Below are 22,638 nucleotides of genomic sequence, written 5' to 3' on the forward strand. Positions count from 1 at the left end.
AGATGGTGGTACCCAGGAATCTGAATGACTCCACTGAAGTCACAGTGCTGTTCATGATGGTGAGTGGGGGGAGAGCAGGGGGGTTTCTCCTGAAGTCCACTATCATCTCCACAGTTTTGAGCGTGTTCAGCTCCAGGTTGTTAAGACTGCACCAGACAGCCAGCTGCTCAACTTCCTGTCTGTAAGCAGACTCGTCACCGTCCTTGATTAGGCCTATGACTGTAGTGTCATAGATGAGCCTGTCCTACTGTGTGAAATGTAGTGAAATGGATGTAGTGAAATGGATGAGCCTGTCCTACTGACATTGAATAGCAGAAGAAAACGTTATTTACCCCTGTAGATACAGTGGAAATGGCTCGGTCGCGAGTGTAACATGCATTCATAACAGTTTTTCGTGCAGTACCGTTACGTTGAAGGAATCTGATTTATTATACATCAAACAACAGCTCTATTTAACCAACGTCAAAGTCAAACAAGATGCCATTCTTCTGTCTCATGTGGATGTTATGCCAGATGTATGTATTTTTAATGCATTTTTAATGTTGGGTTGTTTGTGTAACATCTGTTTTTTTTGTTAAAATAAATATGTTGCCATTTTGTGCCATGGTGGTTATACTGTATGAATCTTTTATTTTAGTTTTGTTTTTTTATTTTTTGGGGGGGGGGATTTTTGTTTCTAGTTGCATCTTCAGTGATTTTTCAACTTTTTACTGTCTTGTCCCAAAGAGGTGGATTTAGAGGTTTTTTCGAAAAAAAATCACAAGTGGATTTAGTTGGTTTTAACGGAAAAGAAAATCTAACTTGTTAAGAACCAATGGATTGTCTAAAGAGACATTTTTGAAAAAAAGTTATTTTATTCACTAGCTAATTACCTTATCATTACCTTTAAAATGAAAATACTGAACCTGATCATAAGAGCCTGATAAAAAATGCTTATTTAAAAGAAAAGATGTCTGATGGATTAAGAGGGTTTTGCATCTGAACTCTTCATATATATAACAGGCTTCTCTGTTACTCTCATGCTTACCCAAGTACTGTTCAGCCACACCTGTCACCAATCATCGCCGTAATTAGAAACACTATAAGCAATCAAGAAAAATGATCACTCATTGATTGTACTCACTTGTGTATACCATCATTGTTGGACTCTTTACTTACCTACTTACTCTTACCTGACTCTCCTCGTTGTTCTCCTTGTTGCTACCTTGTTGCAACTCCGCTGTCACCTAGTCATATTTTGAGTATTCATTGTGTTATCTCCAAGTTACCTGAATCCATATACTGTCAGTTACTCTACGAATGTATTATCACTGCAGCATCAGTAGTCGCCCTTCTTCTGTTATTACATTTTGTTTTAATAAAAGCCAAATCAATGGCATACTATAAGCCCAAACCAACATTATGAATTCAGCAGGGCCTTCACGCAGTGCACCATTATCATTACTACTAGCTTTACAGCCATTCTCCAGAGCCCCAGATACCAGTGCCGATGCATAAGCTCCTCCAGCCTCCTTTACTACCTGTTCCACTAGTCCCATGGTCAATCCTGCACCCTACTCTGATGCAGCGGAGGACTGCAGAGTTTTTTTTATTTTATTTATTTTTTTTTATTTTTACTTCGGTGTTCTCTAAGTGGTCCAAAAATCCTACATCATCTGTCTGCTCACCGGAAGCCAAGCTTAATAAAAACTTTACCATCTTCATCAAGAAAAGAAATCCATCACCGATTATTCCCTTCAGCTATGTCCACATCTTACAGGCAGGGCCTTGGACCATCCCTCTGGCTGCGTTTCACAGCATATGACAACCAGATGGAACTGGAGAACTTTATTCAACTCTCCATCTGGGTGGGTCATCGACTGCAGTCATATAGTATTAACAACAGTGCCCTGAAATCCTCCCTCTTTGGTCACCAGAACCATATTTCGAGCCCATGCAAGTAGACTTGTTTTTCCTTTACCAACATGAATGACAATTACATATGACGGAGAGGCTGTGTCTATATTGAGGAGCTGGTGGCCATATCATCGCAAAGTGTAACAAGAGATCTCGCTGTCGCCATCATTCATACAATTTCTAAGATAAATTCACAATTACAAACTTAAGTATTGATTTCCTAATTCTGTCTCTTGTACAGTTACGGCTCTCCTTGATTCCTGAGTGGCCGGAAAATTGATCTCCAGGAAGCTCTACTGCCAGCTCTCCCAATGATCCCTTGCAATTTGAAACTCCCCATCTAGTCCATGGAGGGCAAACTCCTGGACCGTGGTACTGTTACCCACTGTATAGCCACATTTCAGCTTCAGTTAGGGTGTACCCATCAGAAAAAGAAAAGTGTACCCTCTCTTTTCTGGTACTGGAGTTCTTGACTGCTGACATCATCACAGAGTCAGCGCCAGGGCACCTCCATCAAGGAGGCATTTGAATTTCTAGGGGGGGCACAAATCACGTTGTGTGTGTGTGTGTGGTGGGGGGGTGGTAAGCGTGCGATCTGTTGCTGTTGCATGCAGTTGCTGACGCTAGCTAATGCGTGCAATCGAAAATCGAAAATCAGTCACATTCAGCAAGGAGGGGAGAGGATGGAAAGTGGGGGGCACAGTAACTCGTTTGGGGGGGCATGGCCCGCGAATGCCCCCCCTTGTCGCCGGCCCTGCATCATCATGGGATGTCCTTGGGATCAATAACATTTTCCTCAGTTCTTGTAGGCTACTGTAGAGATTCTCGAGTGGGGTGAAAGTTTCCAAAGATGCCTTCATCTTAGTGTCATCATTGAAAATATCCTGCGGAGAACCAACCCTTCTACATCAATGCTACAACACATGCTGAGAGACAGGTAGAAGTCCCTATTAAATATTATCCATACCACAACATCTTCAGTCCACAAAGGGCCTCACAACTTCCTTCACATACCATGCCAGCAATTTCTTGTCATGTGTACCCCTGCCCAGAGGACGGGTCTCTCCCATGTCGTTAACAGACCAGAAGGCTATGGAGGACTACATTGAAGAGGCTATGAAATAGGGATTTCTCCAGTAGCCCAAGTTTAAAGAATGCTTTTGTTAGTAATGATTGTGTGTCAAAAAGGCTGTGTCAAGTGAAAAAACATTAAACCTTTTTTTTTAAATGTTTCTAATGACTGATCCCAGGTTACTTTATACTTTTTATGCTTAACCACGCAAATGCCTTGGAATATTTTAGTTGTTTAATTTAATATTACAATAAAGTTCCGCAATCAACTTCCCCTGGGCCCTGCCACATTGGAACAATTCCACAGGGCATGAGCGTTCTTGAAGCTGTACCTACAAAGTGCGTACAACCTTGTTTGAATATGGAAGAGAACAAGTGAAGGGGGACAAGGAACACCACGTTTGTCATACCAACAGGACACTATGAATTCCAGGGGATGCCGTATGGTCTGCCCTCCATGTACTAGAACTTCATGGACAAGGTGTTCCAGGAGTATCTCCATTGGTTTGTCATCATCTACTTAAACTATATCCTGATCTACTCCTGGAACCTGGAACTGATCATCATCACCACATCATTCTAGTTCTGAAAGGAATTATATATATACTGAAATGTAAGGCAACATATTTCAGTAAAATTAATTATAGCCACAGGAGTTGTCCGTTTAGATCAGTTACTGATTTTAGATTAAATTTCATGGTTTTCAAAGGCAAAAATCTTAGATTCTGTCTAGGGTTTTATGGCATATTTGGAGATGCTGCTTAACAGCATATTCTTAGCATTCCAATCATTATGTGTTTCTGGATATTTCAGCAAGCACAGATGCCAAACACAACAGATGGCGTTCAAACCTGAGAGTGTGTGTGTGTGTGTGCTTTGAGGTCTGTGACATCAGCTGAGAAATATATTAAGCTGCTGAACAGAAAATATTGGCCTACAGATATGTAAGCCTCAACTAACAATTAGCATATGCAGTTTTCAAATTAAGTACTCATCAGATTCCAAGTCTATAAATAAATACATACATACATAAAGAACATTTCCTTATAAAACAAGCTGGCAAAGACATGTAAAAGAACATATGGATATTAGTTAGTTTTTCTTTTAGTTTTTGTTTTTTTCATGCATTTAGAAATTTCACATCTCACTAAGATCTTAAAAGTTTTGGCCTTAAAAATGTCTAACTGGTCATGGAAAAACTGATGATGCCAAAAGTATTAGTAGGACTTAAGAACTAGTTCCATCATCTAATTAAAAGTGAGTTCATGTTGTCGTTAGATACCCAGATGTATGAGATATATAGTCACACACACACACACACACAAACATGTTGTACAAAAGTCAATTCCCTGGAAGCATCCAGTCTAACCGACATTCACTGTGGCTTATTTATTTAATCCTTCCATTTTAACCTTCGAGTGTGATTTATGACCGCCATTAATCTTAGGCTGCACATTAATTCCACAGCACACAGGTTCATCTGACCTGTGCCCTTTCAGATCCCAGCTGTGGTGACTCACTGTGTCATCTGGTATATGCAATTATTTTTCATATCCTTCTTAAGTGGATGGTTTTAATTAGATAAAGCCTAAAATCAGAAATAGAGCCAAACTCAAATCAACTCAGATGTGTCAGATTCATAATGCAAAGCAAGTATGTGTTGCAATCTCAGTGCTGCTGAAAGCAATAATATAGTGGACATTAGCATAAACTCCTCTTGAAAACTGCAGTTAGTTTTTACTTTCAAATGTTTGAAGAGAACCTTTTGAGTTACAAGTACAGTAAATTGTCTAAATATGTTCATATCCATCTAACTGAAAAATAACTTCTGGTTTAATAGCACAGACACCTGTGCCATTTTTTAGCTTTTTTATCACGAGTTTTGTTTTACTGGATTCACGACCAAGGCCTTCACAAGTGCGATGCTTTATCAGGTGAGCTACCATGCATGTATTCTATGTCAAAAATGCAACACATACAGTATGAAAGTGACAATGTGATGCAACCATCAAAATGTTTTTTTGCAACTAGTGTTCATTTCAGCTGAAACCATATTGAATTGGGTGTATAGGTACGTTTTTGGTGTAAGGGACCAATTTTTGAGTGAAAGCAGAAATGCGAAGCTTAAAATGTTATAAAAGCACTTAAATTTTCTGTTAAAATTATATATTATTGGAGCTGTAATGTTGTTCTCATCATTTTTATAATCATTTCATGGTTTTGGTATTACATTGATTAATTTGAACTTAATTTTACATTAAGTCTCTGTCTTTCTCACACAGAACAACCTCCTGGACAGTAACCAATCTGGCTTCAGAAGTGGACATTCGACCGAAACTGCCTTGCTTTCTGTTGTTGAAGCCCTAAGACTTGCAAGAGCGGCTGACAAATCTTCATTACTCATCTTGCTAGATTTGTCTGCTGCTTTTGATACAGTCAACCATCAGATCCTCTTGTCAACCCTATTGAGAAAGGGCTTCTCAGGAACCGCACTCCAGTGGTTTGAGTCTTACCTCTCTGATAGGTCCTTCAAAGTATCTTGGAGAGGTGAGGTGTCCAAGTCGCAACATCTAGCTACTGGGGTGCCTCAGGGCTCAGTTCTTGGACCACTTCTCTTTTCTGTCTACATGGCATCACTAGGTTCTGTCATTCAGAAACATGGCTTTTCATAGCACTGCTATGCTGATGACACTCAACTCTACCTCTCATTCCATCCTGATGATCCGACGATAGCTACTCGCATCTCTGCGTGTCTAACAGACATTTCTTGCTGGATGATGGACCATCACCTTCAACTTAACCTAGATAAGACAGAACTGCTTGTAATTTCAGCTAACCCATCGCTTCATCACAATCTCAGCTTCCAGTTAGGCTCATCTACCATAACTCCTTCAAAAACAGCCAGAAACCTTGGAGTTGTGATTGATGATAAGCTGAATTTCTCAGACCACATTGTTAAAACTGCCCGGTCCTGCAGATTTGCATTATATAATATTAAGAAGATCAGGCCCTTTCTCTCGGAACATGCAACACAACTCCTTGTTCAGGCTCTTGTTCTGTCCAGACTTGACTATTGCAATGCTCTCTTGGCAGGTCTTCCAGCCAATTCTATTAAACCTTTACAATTAATCCAAAATGCCGCTGCAAGATTAATCTTTAATGAGCCGAAAAGAACGCACGTCACGCCTCTGTTCATCAATTTGCACTGGCTACCAATAGCTGCTCGCATTAAATTCAAGGCATTAATGTTTGCCTACAGAACCACCACTGGATCTGCACCCCTTTACCTAAATTCTTTACTTCAGACTTATGTGCCCTCTAGAAGCTTGCGTTCTTCAAGTGAACAACGAATTATTGTACCATCCCAAAGACACAGAAAAACACTTTCAAGGACTTTTTCATTAACTGTTCCCATCTGGTGGAATGACCTGCCCAACTCGATCCGAGCAGCCGAATCCTTACCCATCTTCAAGAAACGGCTAAAAACTCACCTGTTCCATCTTTACTTGACCCTCTAACTCTAGCACTATCTATTCTAATTGTATTTTATCTATGTCTTTTTATTAAAAAATAATAATACTAATTATCTGTACTGCGTTAGGCCAACCAAGACTTGTAATAGCACTTGCACGTTGTTGCTCTTTTGTTGGTTTTGATTGCTTCTTATGTCCTCATTTGTAAGTCGCTTTGGATAAAAGCGTCTGCTAAATGACTAAATAAAATAAATAAATAAACATTGACATGGCAACAAAATTGTTTTAGATAAAATTTCATACAGAAAGTGTTAGAAAGTGATGTTTTCACACTAAAATCATGTTAAGTTGCATATTGTTTATGTACTGTGGCTATATGATTGAAAGTTTATGTCTTCAGCAAGTGCTTCACTGTAAGCCTGTTTTTATTCTTCTTCTTCTTTTATTAAAGAAAAGGAATGACAAGTCAAAATCAGTTATTGTTGTAATCAACATTATGCCGCAAGTGCTTTTGACTAAGCTTACACTGAATTCGGAATATCCCTTTAATAATTACTCAACCGATTTCGTTTAATAACTTTCTACAATACTCACTTTGTTTTTGTCCTAGATTTTATCTTAATCAGGTTGCGAGTTAATACCTAGAGGCAATTATTTTACTATCTCACTTTCAGATTGTAAGTGTCATCAGTCCAGTTACACCACAACATCATAGCAGAATAAAGCCGGATATTATTTGTTCAGCAGATTCATAGAAAGAGCCCTAAAATAAGCCTTTGATATTAAAGAGGATTTGCTGAGGCAATCGGCATGAGTTGGTTTTCTGTGAGATGGGTTGGTAAAAGCCAGTCAGTGTGTTAAAACACCCAGAAAATCTATAGAGTACACTCAGTTGATTGTCTGTGTATCATTAATATTCATTATTCTGCAGAAGCTTGTGTAAAGCAATCAAATCAAATAAAACATTTCTATGTCTTTGTTCTAGGGTACATTAAAATGTCCCTCTTACCCTGTAATTGCACATAAGTACTGAATAATAATGAAAACAGTGTATTAATATGTATTCCCTACCTGTATTGGAAAATAGCCCTGCTACAGGAAATCACAGGTGTCCTATGGAGGTTTTAAAAGGTTAACATTTCATTATAGATGGATATTTTTATCCTCTTGGTGATCATAATTGCCACATTGCTTCTACATTGCTTCTAAAAATACCAATTATTGCTTTGTGTTATTTTGGAGTTCTACAAATTCCTCAAAATTGTGACTGACAGAATGTTTCAATAGTTTTATACATATATGAAATTACAATAGGAATTCTGTAAACGTTGATACATTTTCTACTCTAAAATGTTGTGTCAGGTATAGCTAATGCTTCTTGTGGAATCGCCCTGACTATAGGTAACATCAAAAAATGTCACAGATCGGGTAAAAATATGATCCTAAAGCTCTAACATCCAACATCTTAATTTTAAAAACGTAAGGTTTTTTTTTTGGCATCTATATGTAATGTCCATTATTTATATATATATATATATATATATATATATATATATATATATATATATATATATATATTCTCTATATGTAATGCTTTATAAAGGTATTTATGGTGTTAGGCTATTCATCGGCCATAATGTCAATACACTGCAATACAATATGTGTGATACCCTGTGTTATATGTAATACATATAGGATTATACTTTAATTGTTTGCTATTTGTTTTTTGTTTTGTTGTTTTTTTTTTTTTTTGTTGTTGTTGTTGTTTTTTTTACTCTATCTGATATTACTATACGAAGTATTATGAGTTGCATTTCATGTATGGAAGGTGCTTTCAAATGAAATGTATTATTCATAATAATATATCTAGAATGTATCAGTGAAAATGTGAATAATCTAACTGTATTTATAGTTGTATAATAGTTAGATAATATTAATTAGACTGTATTATTACTAATTAAACGTCAAATTAATCTTTATATGTACCTTCAAAATTGTTAGCATTGCATTCCGCTTTTGGCGTATAGACGCCGTAATACCGATTTCTGAAAGCATACAAATGCCGCATGATCACCCGGTAATAGACAGTGTTCGTTTCTCAGTGTGATTTTTACTCACTCCGGTTTCCTGGCGAGCCCAACGGACCGGCACAATGTCGAAGGAGTCTGCGGAACCAGAGACTTGCAAGACGGGCTCCTCTTCTCGTCTTCCGCGGGCTCAGGGCTGGGTTGGCTCGCTTTGAGAGTCGGTGGGGACGTAGGTACGAGCTGCAGATGCTGCGGGTGATTAATGGGAGCTGCCGGAGGATGCTGCGGCTGTTTGGACGGATGCTGCTGCGGCGGGTTTTGACCGTGAGTCGCCGGATGCTGGTGCGGGTGAGCGGCCGGCTGAGGGCTGCTGGTCCGCGGGGATGGGTGGTGATGGTGGTGCGGATGATGGTGGTGATATTGATGCGGATCTCTCAGCTGACGGTTCTCGCCGATCAGATCCTCAACCTTCCTCTCCAGCTCGTCGATCCGCTGCCGCTGGGTTTGAATCAGACTCTGCTGGTTTTGTACAATAGTGGTCAGTTCTTTGAGATAAAGCACGGCTTTCATTGGGTTATCCAGCAAGCTCTCCATTACTATAATCTCAAAGCTTCAAGTCTGCTGTATCAGGATGGAGTAGGAGTCTTCTGGATGCAGAGAATGTGCTGTGGCGTGCTGATGCTCTAAGGATGCGAGTGATGATCCTGATGCAGGAGAGACTGGGGGAGGAGCTTCGGAGGGTGATGATGTCAACGCTCTGACCAATCACTGAGAAGTGTGTTTGCATGCAGTACACACTTTCCAATAGTGACATTAATTTAAAGATGCTCTAGAAAGTTTTTTCCACATTAAAAGTTTTACACCTGCCTTGCCTCATGTGCAGTAATTTTCAAGTCCCCATAGTATTTACCTTAATATACTTTTGTGAAAGGGAAGTAAACTTCTAAAGTTTTTTTTTTTTTTTTTTTTTTAAGAACTTACCAAATTAGGCTACATTTTATTTCTGCAGAAAAAAAAAAATAGAAGAAGAAGGTAGCCTTATAGGCACTTAAAAGAATAGGCTTTATTCACCTAAACCAACTCTTTGTTTGTTACCTTGAAGTATCAGTTTCAAAATCATTGTGATCATAGCTGTAAGCTTCTAACAAGACGATGCCTTCTGTTTCTTTCACACGCCGGAAAGAAGACTGGGTCTTTTTTGAATGGATGTCAATAGAGGCGAAGCTTACACAGAACAGAGTGTTCTTGTGGCAAAACAGCTTATCATTGAATGAACTGATAGCCTATTGGCTATAGCCTACTACATGTTTACCATTGAACATTTGTTTTGGATTGATCTATTTTTAGCAACAAATCCTAACAGACAAGTTCAGTTAAAGGTAGGTTAGGCTACTTCTCATTCATATGGTATCCGTGAACAATGATTGACTGTCCCACGACTCTGGTATAGCTATCCACTGTAATTACTATAATGAATTTACCACAATGAATTTCACTCACTTAACACTGGGTGACTCTAAAGTCGCAAAATTCACTAAAGTACACACAGATGTTTTTACTTTCTTTACATTAAATGCAATACCTTGAACTTAAGAGTGCTTTCTTGACCCATTAAGTGCATCTACATTTGTAATTTCATAATTCCTCATATTGTCTTTGAAATGGTTAATGTGTACTGCAGAATATTTATGATAAACTTAAATATACCTTAATGTAATTTCTATTGAAACCTGTATGTATTTAAGTATATTTGTAATTACACATACACATGATATAGTTGCACTTTAGTACATTTAAACTATATTAACTTTAAATGCAATAGCAAATAATGCTCTACAGATAAAATTATCTATACCAAAGTACAAACCTGTGATTTATTATATTAGTCAATGCATCAAAATAAGTGTCTTTATTTTAAAGCATGGCAGATTATTATTAAAACATAGGCTAATGGTTTATAACCATTATCATTTTCAATTTGACATAATTGCAAAGTGCATTTTTAAAACTGTTTAAAAAACAGTCTACATGAATACTTCCACACTGTTAAAAAAACAAAAACAGAATAGTTTATCTTCTGATTATCTTCCCTCTCCTATTAACAGCTTTTATCTGAGTCAGGCTGTCCACCTCATTTCTGCTTTCTTCCAGAGCTTAAATCTGAGTCACTGACTCTACCAGCTGCTGTTTGATAATGAAGTTCAGCATTATGAATCATCATATTATCAGTGTGAATGACATTGCACACATTCCATTAGTTTATCACTAAAACATATGTCTTCTTATTACATGTCTCTAAATACATCATTCTGGGATGTGTTTCCTAAAAACATCATAAGCCTAAGTTGATTGTGGAACCATTGTCACCAATTGTTTGGTGATGAATGATGCTTTTGGGAAACATTTTTCTTTTTTTAACAATGATTGCAAAACTGCATATTTCACCATTCCCTGTGACAAAATAAATGTGGATAAAAGAGAACTTAAAATACTTTTGCTTATGTTAACATTTACCATTCTATGTACACAAATTATCTTCTATCCATCAATTTTCCATATATATATATATATATATATATATATATATTTTTTTTTTTTTTTTTTTTTTTTTTTTTCTGCAGGGTCATTGGAGCCTATCCCAGCATCTCGGGTCACAGGCGGAGGACACTCTGGCTGGATGGCCACACTACAATTATTAATCTCTAAATTTAACTTTAACTTGGCTTTTGGAATACATAAGTGTAGAACTGGCAGGCATTACTTAACCAGCTTAATGTCAGCATATGAGCAAGATTAAATACAGAAAACTCTCTTATATCCATGATCTCTATGGGGAATACACCACACAATGCATAAACAGGAACTAACAAACCTGATTGCAAACTAAGTGCTTGTTGACCAAAATCTGGTCCCAAATTAGCTTTTTGCCTTTGCTGAGTACTAGCTTAGTTTAGACTAGATTTTCAACCCTGTTACACATGCCGCCATTTTTAATGGTGTATTTGATTTTGATATTCGTTCATAATGTCCAAATTATGGTAACAGGATTGCAAAAAATGCAAACCACAAACAACTTAGAGCAAGTCATGTAATATTGACATTGATCAGAATCTCAAACGATCAACATTGTATGAAGGTTAAGCACCAATTTTCAGGCCCCGTTTGGCACCCTATAAACATGCCTCTTTTATTTTTTACTCTTTCTTATGGAAATATAAAAGCACTTATGAATACCTTGAAACAGAACACTCAGTTTTCCTTTTCCATGTCGGATCTCTAGAAATAATGGCAACCGCTGACTGACATCCAAGAGAGCTGAATCATTGATGCTCACCGACCTTGAAACTCACAGCAAAGGAAAGACCGTTTCTCCATGTGATCACTCCAGGCTCATAAAGAGAAATTACAGAGTTGTCCAGCCAACAGAATATAATTTTTGAGCATACTGGGCCAAAAATGCTTTTTGCAGTGCTACCAGAAAATAGGGCATCTAACTGGACACGACAAATTCTGTCTAAATTGAGCTGTGATTAAGTTATGTCCACTCTCAGGCAATGTCCATTTAAAGTCCACTTTGGCTTCAATAATTGATGTTGCTCAAAGAAGACACTATGAGCCAAATGTGAACTACTGAACAGAATGCTAATGACTTAGCACAGTGCTACTTTAGCATCACATTTTAACAAACCGGGTACACCTTTACTGCCATTTTACAGTGTGCTGTGTACTCCATTACTTTTAATTGAGAGACCTTTGGCATCAACACGCAGACACAAAGGGCATGGGAAATTTATTGTCAAGACATTATATATTGGGTATAAATGTGTATACCGGGGGCTCAACTCTGGACTTAACCTGGATTAAACACACCTTCCTGCAATTTTGTAGCAATCCTGAAGACCTTGATGAGCTTGTCCAGGTGTGTTTGATTAGGTTTGGAGCTAAACTCTGCAGGAAAGTGTATCTCGAGGTCCAGAGTTGTGGTCCAGACAGCCACATCACTGTTTGTCATTGTAAAGGGCAGAACAACTATATAGTGAACTATAGTCACACATTCCAAGTCTTCAAGGCCAAACGACCGATTTGTGCGAGGAATTTACCCAATCTCCAGATGTACCATTTAAATAACAAACACATCGTCAGCTGAAAAGTAATAAAAAAGATTTGATTTGGGAAATAGCATTGGCTCTTGTGTGTTTCATGACTGATTGCGTCATGCTAATGTTCATATATATCTTCTGAATAAGATATGACTGGAACATTTTGAACAATTGAAACCTTAAGTTATATTCTGTTTCTCACAGATATCATATGCTTTCAGAAGACATGTAATACAACATGAGTGGTTTGCAACACTTTTATACTGTTTTCAGGTCAGTTTTTGCTATAACTCTGACTGTACTTTTATTTGCCTGTTACGTGTTTTATATTGTTGAGAAATAGTTAGGTTTTAATGCTCAATATGTGACCCTGGACCACAAAAGCAGTCTTAAGTCGCTGGGGTATATTTGTAGCAATAGCCAAAAATACATTGTATGGGTCAAAATTATTGATTTTTCTTTTATGCCAAAAATCATTAAGATATTAAGTAAAGATCATGTTCCATGAAGATATTTAGTAAATTTCCTCCTGTAAATATTTAAAAACTTGATTTTTTTGATTAGTAATATGCATTGTTAAGCACTTAATTTGGACAACTTTAAAGGCGATTTTCTCAATATTTTGAGTTTTTTGCACCCTCAGATTCCAGATTTTCAAATAGTTGTATCTCAGACAAATATTGTCCTAACAAACCATACATCAATGGAAAGCTTATTTATTCAGTTTTCAGACGATGTATAAATCTCAATTTTGAAAAATTGACACTTATGACTGGTTTTGTGGTCCAGGGTCACATACACACACACACACACACACATAAATATAATTTCTGATTTTATGAATGCATGCAAAGAATTAAACTCATCTGGAGCAAGTGTCTGTATGTCACAAGCTGGGAATGAGAATGTACATATCTGTGCAGGGCAGCACTCCTTGCTGAACACTGCCACCAACCAGTTCTGCCATACTATTTAATATAACTGAATTGAATTATTTAAACCTTATGTAATGATTAGAAGTCATGACATATGAAGGGGACAGTTTGATGTTCAACAGACAGCGCCCTCTGGTGTCTGAGCATGAGTTCAGACAGGTGACAAGTTGTTAAAATCTTAAAAATGCACAGAGGTAAAGAATAAGATAAGTCAGTAATCACATTTTATATGGTGAGACTTTGAATAATGTTGTTTTCGCTAGTGTAACGCAACCGTTTTCTCAACACTAACATTTAGAATAGTATCAAGGTTAATTATTTTGAATGTGCACAGATGGTGTACTTCAAAAATTGTAAAGGTAGGCCTATATCTAAAAAAAAAAAAAATTGTACTTGCAGATAAATTATTCATATATAAGCCACTTAAGTGTAGTTAGCCTAAATATATAACTATGTTTCTTAACACATGTAACAATGTTAAATCACGTTTGCCTTTAAAGTACATTTTAAATCATTATGTTTTAATGATATTTTATCATGCTTTAATAAAGAAGTACACTTATTATGATGTGTTGACTAACATACTACAACATAGCTAAAGTACTTGATTAAATGTAATATAAAATAATGCTACAGTTATATTATAAAGTAAATATATTTAATGTTACAACCCTGCTTAAAAATCCAGCAGCTGGTCACCTGGTCAAATATTCTGAGAATATTTTTCTGAAGTTCTGTTTTGGAAGTGGGAATGTTATTTGGAATGTTCCAAAAACGTGGAAATGTCCAGTTTGCTTAACGTTGCTAGAATGTTATTTTATGGTTAGCAAAACTTTCCTACAAAGTTCTTGCAACCTAAATTTTATTAAAAATACAACGCTCTACACCCTCAAAAAGGATGTGTTAATTAATAACACATTTTTTGTGTTATGGCTATTTTAACACATTTTGTGTAATTTTAAGTTGATCATGTGTAAAAGAGAGAGAGAGAGAGAAAGAGAGAAACAACACAGTGTGTCCAACACAACATGTGTTAACTATCATCCAATCACATTGCTGCTACGTCACTCCGCAAGCCGTTAAGCAATTTCGCGCCTCCATCTCCATCCATGGGTGACTTGGATGCACATATGTCAGGTATTTGGATTTATTATTTTTAATTATTAGAAACTGTCATATATATGTTTAATGTGAATTTTTTAGACGGTCAAATGTGCGTTTAGTTAGCAGCCTCTAGTCGTGCATACGGGTATTTTCGGTAGTCACGAGAGGCGGTGTTGAACAGGGCGAAAACGGCGTCAGATAGTTAATGCTTCACACATTATTATTTCTTTACATTTTGGTAAGTTTGTTCCTCGCTTTCTGGAGCGAACTTATTTTTAACGAGTTTTATGTTTTTCTTTGCTTGATTTGTTGCCAATTATATGACGTCCGATAAAACGCTGCGGCCATGGCAGGATTGTCGTTAATGAGTTTGACAAAGCGGTAACAGTTAGCTGCTAGCAGCTAACTCTTATCACTTTTCACTGCTATCCGTCGCCTTTCTTTCATTAAACAACATAATGTATTGATGTCTTGTTAAATGTCTTTAAATAATACTATGATTTATTACTGTAACATTTAAAATTTGATTGACTTCGACATTCGCATGTCTTTATCTCAAAAAGGATGTTTAGGTTTATATCTTGGTTTATCTAGCTTTTGTTAGCTGTTTTTGTAATAAATATTCATTATAACACTGTTTGTTAACTACATTTTACATTATGAATGTATGTGTAATCAGTATATGTATATAACAGATTGGTGTTTTTCTTTGCCTTTTTGCAGCTTCAAATGGAGGACACTCCAAAAACACTAGTTGCAGTTCTTCTAGATGAAAAGGAGATATGCAAAAAAATTCTGCATCTCAAGAGTGCTGCAGAAATAATTGATACTTGCAAATGTCTTATACCCTGTGCTGCAGAGTACCACCGAATTTTAAAATTTAATGTGGATTTTAATGAATTTATTGACACAGATCTTACTGAGAAAGTGGAAACCTTGGACAAGTTTCAAGTTTTTTTTAAGTCGGTTAAGAGAAGTGGATCACAGGCTCTGGTATGTAATATCCCTTTTTATAACTGTAATATACTGTAATATAATTATAATAACTGACCTGTGTGTCATGCATCAATTTTGAGCATGGTAAGAAACGGTTCAAGTTGCATTTCCACTAACTTGAAGATGGTGTGGCATGATATAATTACAAATGATAATGGCAGTGTAGTTTCATTCTACACTTTCTTTTTCCATTGGCATAGTAAGTAATGGTAGTTAATTAAATCTCATATAACATGTCACAAACACACTAGTTTGGGAATGTTCAACTTTGTATATATTATATGATCATCCACCATGGAATGCTTCAGTATTTACCTATAGTATTACACCATCACACCTTTGTGTCACATACATTGTAATCCTGATTTCATATAACCACAGTTTAAAAAAAATAAAAAATTTTTGTTTGTTTTTTTTTCATTCAGACCAGTGGTGGAAACAGGCAACTTTATCAATTAAAATTATTGTGCAAAACATAGAGTATATGCGCTTTCATTTTATTTCATATATTTATTGTAATTTTCATCTTATTTGTTGTCCTTTAAGGATGAAAAATTGGATGTAGATGCAGCCGGTCCAAGTCATCAACAGAATGTATGTTCATGGAGGACTTACATGACTAATACAAGTTATATATTTGACCATGTTTTAACAGATTTTTTTTCTTTTGGAAGGTTGCACCAAAGAACATACGAGAAGCTGGTCCAAGTAGTCAACAGAAGGTTTGTATATATAACTGAGTGCTGAAATAACAGCACCCTTTTCAGTATTTGTATCACTCTGTTTGACTTTGTTTTTCCATTCCAGAGAGACTGTTAGTTTGTACACTTGTACATCTGTATGTTTTGTCAGTAGATGGTGATAAATGATTGTCTTTATGAGCGAGAGAATCATTCAACCAGTTTATTTAAAATTTCTGATTCATTCTTTAAAAATATACATGACTGACTTTGAGCAACTGAATCATTAACTTTTTATATTTCCAGCATCAACGCAATAGAATTGATGTAGACACCCTGCGAGCACTAATTGAAAGCAAAGGTCCAAGTATATTGAAGGATTATGAAGCTTCAGGAATGCTTTCAGAGACATCAAGAAAACTCCTCGTCAAGATAGGAGTCAGTGCGTTGGTGGAACAAAGTGGATTGTAAGTTTTTACGGTTAAGAAATTTAACTAAAACAACTCTGAATACAACAATGTATGAAAATGATAAATACTTTGAATACACACTGATTACTTTTAATAATTTGAACATAATTATGAAAAAAACTTGTGAAACAAACTGCTAATCACCAGTAGAGAAAATTGACTGAATTTTATTCATGTATTTTGTTTTTGATGTGTTATATACAAGTTTAATTGAATTGGGTAATTCTTCTATGTTTTGTTTTTGTTTTGCTTAGTTACCCTTGTAATGATGAGAAACAGATGTTGGCAGAAAGTGTGGTAACACTGTTTCCTTCTCTGAAGATCAAGATGGAAGAAGAGAATGAAGGATTTGTAAGTTGTACTTACTTAAACACACAAAGCTCACTTGTAATAAATGCAAATTGGAATAGTAATTGTGGTATGTTACTTGGTTAATAGGTTACACAACAACTGAAAATTGTGTAAAATTGTAGTGTAAAATTTAGAAAATTTAGTTTTTTTTAATATAATGAATTACCAATATTAATTTTACAATAACACTAAAAGTGCATCCATTCTGCTGTTTGCTCGTCACACATGATGGGTTCTTAAGAAATTAAAACAAAATTACAATTTTTGTACTTCCCCTATCATACAGGAACATTTCTATGACCCAGTCTCCCACAGTGGATTTATTGAGATGAGACTTAGAAATCTACGGAGGAAACTTCATGATGATCAGCGTCGCTACCAGCGCAAACGTAGTCGAATCAGTGCTTCCTCTGGAGTGTCTATTACTTTGGATATAACATATGCTGAAGGGGAGGAGGACTCCACTCAGGAGTGGATGACTGTGATCAAAAGGATGAAACCATCTCCAGAAAACCTCAATACCATCAAATTGGGCATGGAGAAAACATACAGTAATCGCAGGTTATGGATTGCAAACACGTCCCCAACAGTGCAAGAGATTTTTGAACAATATCCTCGATTTGTAGACATGCCATACTTGGTAAGAACATCTTGTGTTTTGCATCTTGTGTTTTTTTCTTCTAGCTAGGTCAGTACAGGGACAAGGCTGCTAAATATTAACATTTAAAGTCCAAATGAATTCAAAATGTTTTTTTTTTATACTTTGTTAGTGCACATTACTAATCTTGTGATGAAAAATTCTATGCAATTTAATTAAAATAAAGTATAAAATAAAATAAAGTCCTTTAAACATCCTGCTGCAAGCTAGAGATTGTAAGGTGCACTGAAATCAAGCTCCACCATTTATTTTACTTCAGTTTAATTCAAATCATAAAACTGAAGTATAGTAGTTTTTTTTTTTACTGTTATGATTGCATAAACTTAGATTTGATCATTTGTGAACATACTGAGAAAACACGGTAGTGTTGTAATTGTGTATTGTATCCTATGTTGTAGCTTGACACTGAGTTTGGAAAAATGTTTCCTGGGAAGGCTGACCTCTTTCTTCGAAAATGGGAAGGTAATATTGTTCCGAAGTTGCAAAAGATGTCCACAGTGAAAGATCCTCTGGTCATGCCAACTGATAATGAGAGTGAAGGTAGGCTACTTTGCTTGTTCTGTCAAACCGTTGTTTTTCTTTCAGTGGACACCATTAGTTTTACTAGTTCTCTGAAGGCAAAGTTGGAGATCAAAGTCTGCCATTATTTCAGCCATTTGAAAAATGCCATTATATTTTGTGTTTTTTTTTTATTATACTACAGAGTCATGTTACAGAGCTCTTCAAATTCTTACTACACTGCTGCCCCCCACTGCGTCCGGAAGGAGCAAAGGTTGGGCCAAATGCAGTACAAAGTCAGCCCTTTCTTACCTCTTGGACATTAAGCCGGTAAGCAGCTTGATTGCCCTAATATGTTTATGTTTTAGTTTGTTAGTTTTCTGTGCAAGCACTTTGTGATGTTACTTAATTACATGACTCTCTAATTTACATAAAACTATACTGTTTTCTTTTAGGGATGCACAATATTAGGTTTTTGTCAGTATTTTTTAGCTCACTTTGGCTAAGTATCTTAAGGTTATTTGTGCATTTTACTTTTTATTTTGTTATAAATAGACCAACAGCGGCCACTAAACAAACAAAAAAAACGCCTTACCGAATGAACATTAGTACCAAAGGGAGGCTGTTGCTGCTGTTGTCACTGCACGGTATCACACTAAACACATCATTCTGTATGTGCATTCTCAAATGAAATGCAGTGATACAAAACAGTGAAGTGATAATATTGTGCATTCCTATTTTCTTTTGAACATAAATAAGAAAATATCCCAGGCCTTCAGTTCAATGAATGCAAATGAATTAAAGAGATAGTTCATCCAAAAAAGTTTTATTACTTAGTCATTAATTATTCACCCTCATGTCGTTCCAAACCCGTAACACCTTCATTCAACTTTGCAAACACAAATTAAGATATTTTTGATGAAATTCAAAAGCTTTCTGACCCTCCATAAACAGCAACACACCTGAAATGTTCCCAAGCACAGAAATGTAGGATATAGGTAAAAGAGTCCATGTGACATCAGGGGTTCAGTTGTGCTGATATGAAGCTATGATACATTTGTGCTCAAAGAAAACAAAAATAACAACTTTATTCAACAACTCTTCTCTTTATCATCTGACGTGGTGTGCTGCAGTTTTGGAGAGAGTATCACGACGTATGCACAGGCTTTCCTGTCCATGTAAACAAAGCACTCGTCGTGTTTTGTTTATGAGCAGAGGACAGCAAATGCATGCCTTGTTTACATCAAGCGGAAGCAAGTACATGCGTCATGATACTCTCTTCACAATGGCGGCATACAGGCAGCAGATGGAATGAGGAGGAAAAAGTTGTTGAATTTGTAAAATTACAGATGAATCACTGATGTCACAGACAATTTTACTGATGTCCTTTCTACGTTTCTGCATTTGGGAACATTTCAGTTTTGTGTCAGTTTTGTTTCTGTTGTTGTTTATGAAGAGTCAGACAGTTCTCAGATTTCATCAAAAATATCTTAATTTGTGTTCCGAAGATAATAGAAGGTCTTACGGTTTTGGAACGACATGAGGGTGAGTAATTACTGACAGAATTCACATTTTTGGGTGAATTATCCATTTAAGAAAACCTTCAGTCACTTGAATTGTTTTAATAATAGCTTTTAAAAAATGTACTTTTATGTTTACAGGCTGGAACCAGCATCTCCAGCCTCCTGGATCATTCCCAGACAATGGTGGAAAACCATCAACCCCACATTGTCTGTTTAGGAGCCCCCAGTTCTACAGCGCAATACATCATTGTGGCCGAGAATGACAAAGTCACCATTCCACTCAACGATAACAGTCTGACGTGTGCCATTGACAAGCTGTTCAAAACGTATTGGGTTTGCAATGTACAATATCCTGTCCAACTTACATCGGTCTTTAATTTCCTTGAAAATGTATATGACATTCCTTTCTCTGGTGGGAAGAGATCCAAAGTTGTGGAGCTTATTTCGAAGCTTCAAGCACTATCCTAAATTGTACCACCATGTACATATGTCCAAGGTGTAAAAAATCAACTTCAAAAGACGTCCGGAAACTCATAAGTCATCTTAGGCATGTCCATGCACTTTCTGATGGACAGGATTATACAATTGTTTGTAGTCAAAACAATTGCCAACGAACATACCATAATTTCAATTCTTATACTAAACATCTCAATAGAGAGCATGCTCAGGTTGCAAACCCATTACATTTAGAACAAGACCGTGACACCAGCACGAGTGAGGACTTTCCAGCTCCATCTTGCTCTGCTGCTGTTGATATTCCAGAAACTAATTTTGATGGCTCCAGTACTTGCAGCACCTCTGACTACCAAAGCTGTGCAGCAGCATTTGTTGCAAAAATGTACTCCTCTTCAAATTGTACTCTGACTGATGTGCAAAGAAGCATCACATGCACAAAAGAACTGCTCTGCGAAACCCTGGACTGTTTGCAAGAGAAAACCACATCTCTGCTTAATCGTTACTCTATACCCAGTGATGAATTGCAGACTTTGATGGATGAATTTGAAAGAGGACGACATATGTTTGAGGAAGTTGATACCCCCTACAAAATGACCAAATATTTTGCAGCAAACCACTCTTTCATCAAGCCAACAGAAATCTTCCTTGGAAACAGAGGTGATACTGCAAGAAAGCAAGGTACATTAACTCAAGTGTTAATAGCAGATACATGTCAGTACATATCTATTATTGATACTCTGAAGTTTCTTTTTGACAATGAACAAATGCAAAAGCTCTTTGTGGATTCAACCGAAAGTGACGGCAAATTGCGTGATTACTGTGATGGCTCACATTTTAGAAATCACAAATTGTACAGCAGATATCCTCAAGCTTTACAAATTCAACTTTATTTTGATGATTTCGAAACAACAAACCCTTTAGGGTCTAAAACCAAAGTTCACAAAATGGGAGCGGTTTATTTTTGTTTGAGGAATTTACCTGCTAGATTTAACTCGGCTCTTGAAAACATTCACCTATGTTTGCTTTTTAATTCAATTGACAAAGACGTTTATGGTTTCAACAAAATCTTTGAGCCACTGTTGGATGATATTAAACTTCTTGAAACCAGAGGGATAGAAGTACAGATAGGTGGCCAAAGTACATTGTTATTTGGCACAATATGCGTATTCACTGCTGATAATCTGGCCTGCCATTCACTTGGAGGTTATTTGGAGAGTTTCGCAGCCAACAAATTCTGTCATTTCTGTCTGATTGACAAACATGAGATGCAGCGTATATTTGATGGCGATTGTTTGGAGTTGCGCAATGAAGTAAATTACAATGAACACGTCATGCTTAAAAATCCTGGTTTAACAGGCATAAAAGCTGACTCTTGTCTAAACTCTCTAAAGTACTTTCATATTACTGATAATGTCTGCGTTGACATTATGCATGACGTTTTAGAGGGTGTGGCTCCTCTTGAGATCAAACTGATGTTACAACATTTCATCTATGAAGAAAAACTTTTCACTTTAGACCAGTTGAATGATCGAATGATTAGCTTTGACTATGGTGTGGCAAACGAGAAAAACAAGCCTAGTGCCATTCATAATTTAAGAACATCTGAGAACCCCATTAAGCAAAATGCCAGTCAAATGTGGTGTCTCATACTTTTTTTGCCTTTCCTGATCGGAAATTTTATAAGTGAAGGTGATAGTCACTGGAAATTGTTTCTTCTCCTTAGAGAAATTTGTAGTATCATTTTTGCACCAGTTGTTACCAACGGATTAGCTGTATTTTTAAAGCAGCTAGTTATCGATCACCATAACTTGTTCAAGACGCTTTACCCAAACAAATCACTAATACCAAAGCATCATTTCATGACGCATTACTGGCGAATGATGATCAAATTTGGCCCACTGTCTAAATTTTGGTGCATGAGGTTTGAGGGAAAGCATGGTCCTCTAAAAAGACAAGCGCAAACTGTATGCAATTTTATAAATATAAGCAAGACATTAGCATACAAGAGTCAGGTTCAGACCATGTTTCATTGGAAACTGGGCAGTCCATTAACAGAAAAAATTTCTGTCCCAAAAGTTTTTCCGGTCATGGTTGGATCTTTAGAAAAAAATCTTCTGTTTGTTGAAGGTATGAAAGACTTTGGCTATGAACTTGTCACATGTAGCACTGTTCTCGTTTCTCACTCTGTTAATGCGTTCGGTCAGACTTTTCAAACTGGTTGTGTAATTGCTTTAAACCGTGACTTAAGAGAAGAGCGTCTCTTTGGTGAAGTTTTACACATAGTTCCACAATGTGAAAAAGAAAGGGTTTTAGTTTTTCTTAGAGTTCTATCTCAACTGTATTTTCACCCACACTTGTATGCATATGCTGTCCAAAGAACAAATGAATATAAAGTCATTA

At 36.5% G+C, this 22,638-nt stretch overlaps 2 protein-coding genes across 2 annotated transcripts in view; one reads left to right on the forward strand and one right to left on the reverse strand.

Moving 5' to 3' along the window:
- The window catches only part of iqsec3a (IQ motif and Sec7 domain ArfGEF 3a), a gene marked incomplete at both ends in the record, with an annotated part of 124,967 nt that extends 115,906 nt beyond the window's left edge, over positions 1-9,061 (reverse strand). The window contains one exon of the mRNA XM_079398636.1: positions 8,559-9,061. Coding sequence (XP_079254762.1) covers positions 8,559-9,061 — 503 coding nt within the window. The remainder of the gene's footprint in view (positions 1-8,558) is intronic.
- A 6,446-nt stretch (positions 9,062-15,507) lies between these two features.
- LOC306858454 (uncharacterized protein) lies at positions 15,508-21,388 on the forward strand. Its single transcript, XM_079399012.1, has 9 exons — positions 15,508-15,599; positions 16,149-16,196; positions 16,277-16,324; positions 16,589-16,749; positions 17,007-17,103; positions 17,390-17,743; positions 18,160-18,301; positions 18,465-18,589; positions 19,921-21,388. Exons 4-9 carry the CDS (start codon positions 16,679-16,681, stop codon positions 20,248-20,250), a joined length of 1,119 nt encoding a protein of 372 aa, XP_079255138.1. The 5' UTR covers positions 15,508-15,599; positions 16,149-16,196; positions 16,277-16,324; positions 16,589-16,678; the 3' UTR covers positions 20,251-21,388.
- The last annotated feature ends 1,250 nt before the right edge of the window (positions 21,389-22,638 follow it).

This window comes from Barbus barbus (assembly GCF_936440315.1).
Source record: "Barbus barbus genome assembly, chromosome: 39".
Classification (NCBI taxonomy): domain Eukaryota; kingdom Metazoa; phylum Chordata; class Actinopteri; order Cypriniformes; family Cyprinidae; genus Barbus; species Barbus barbus.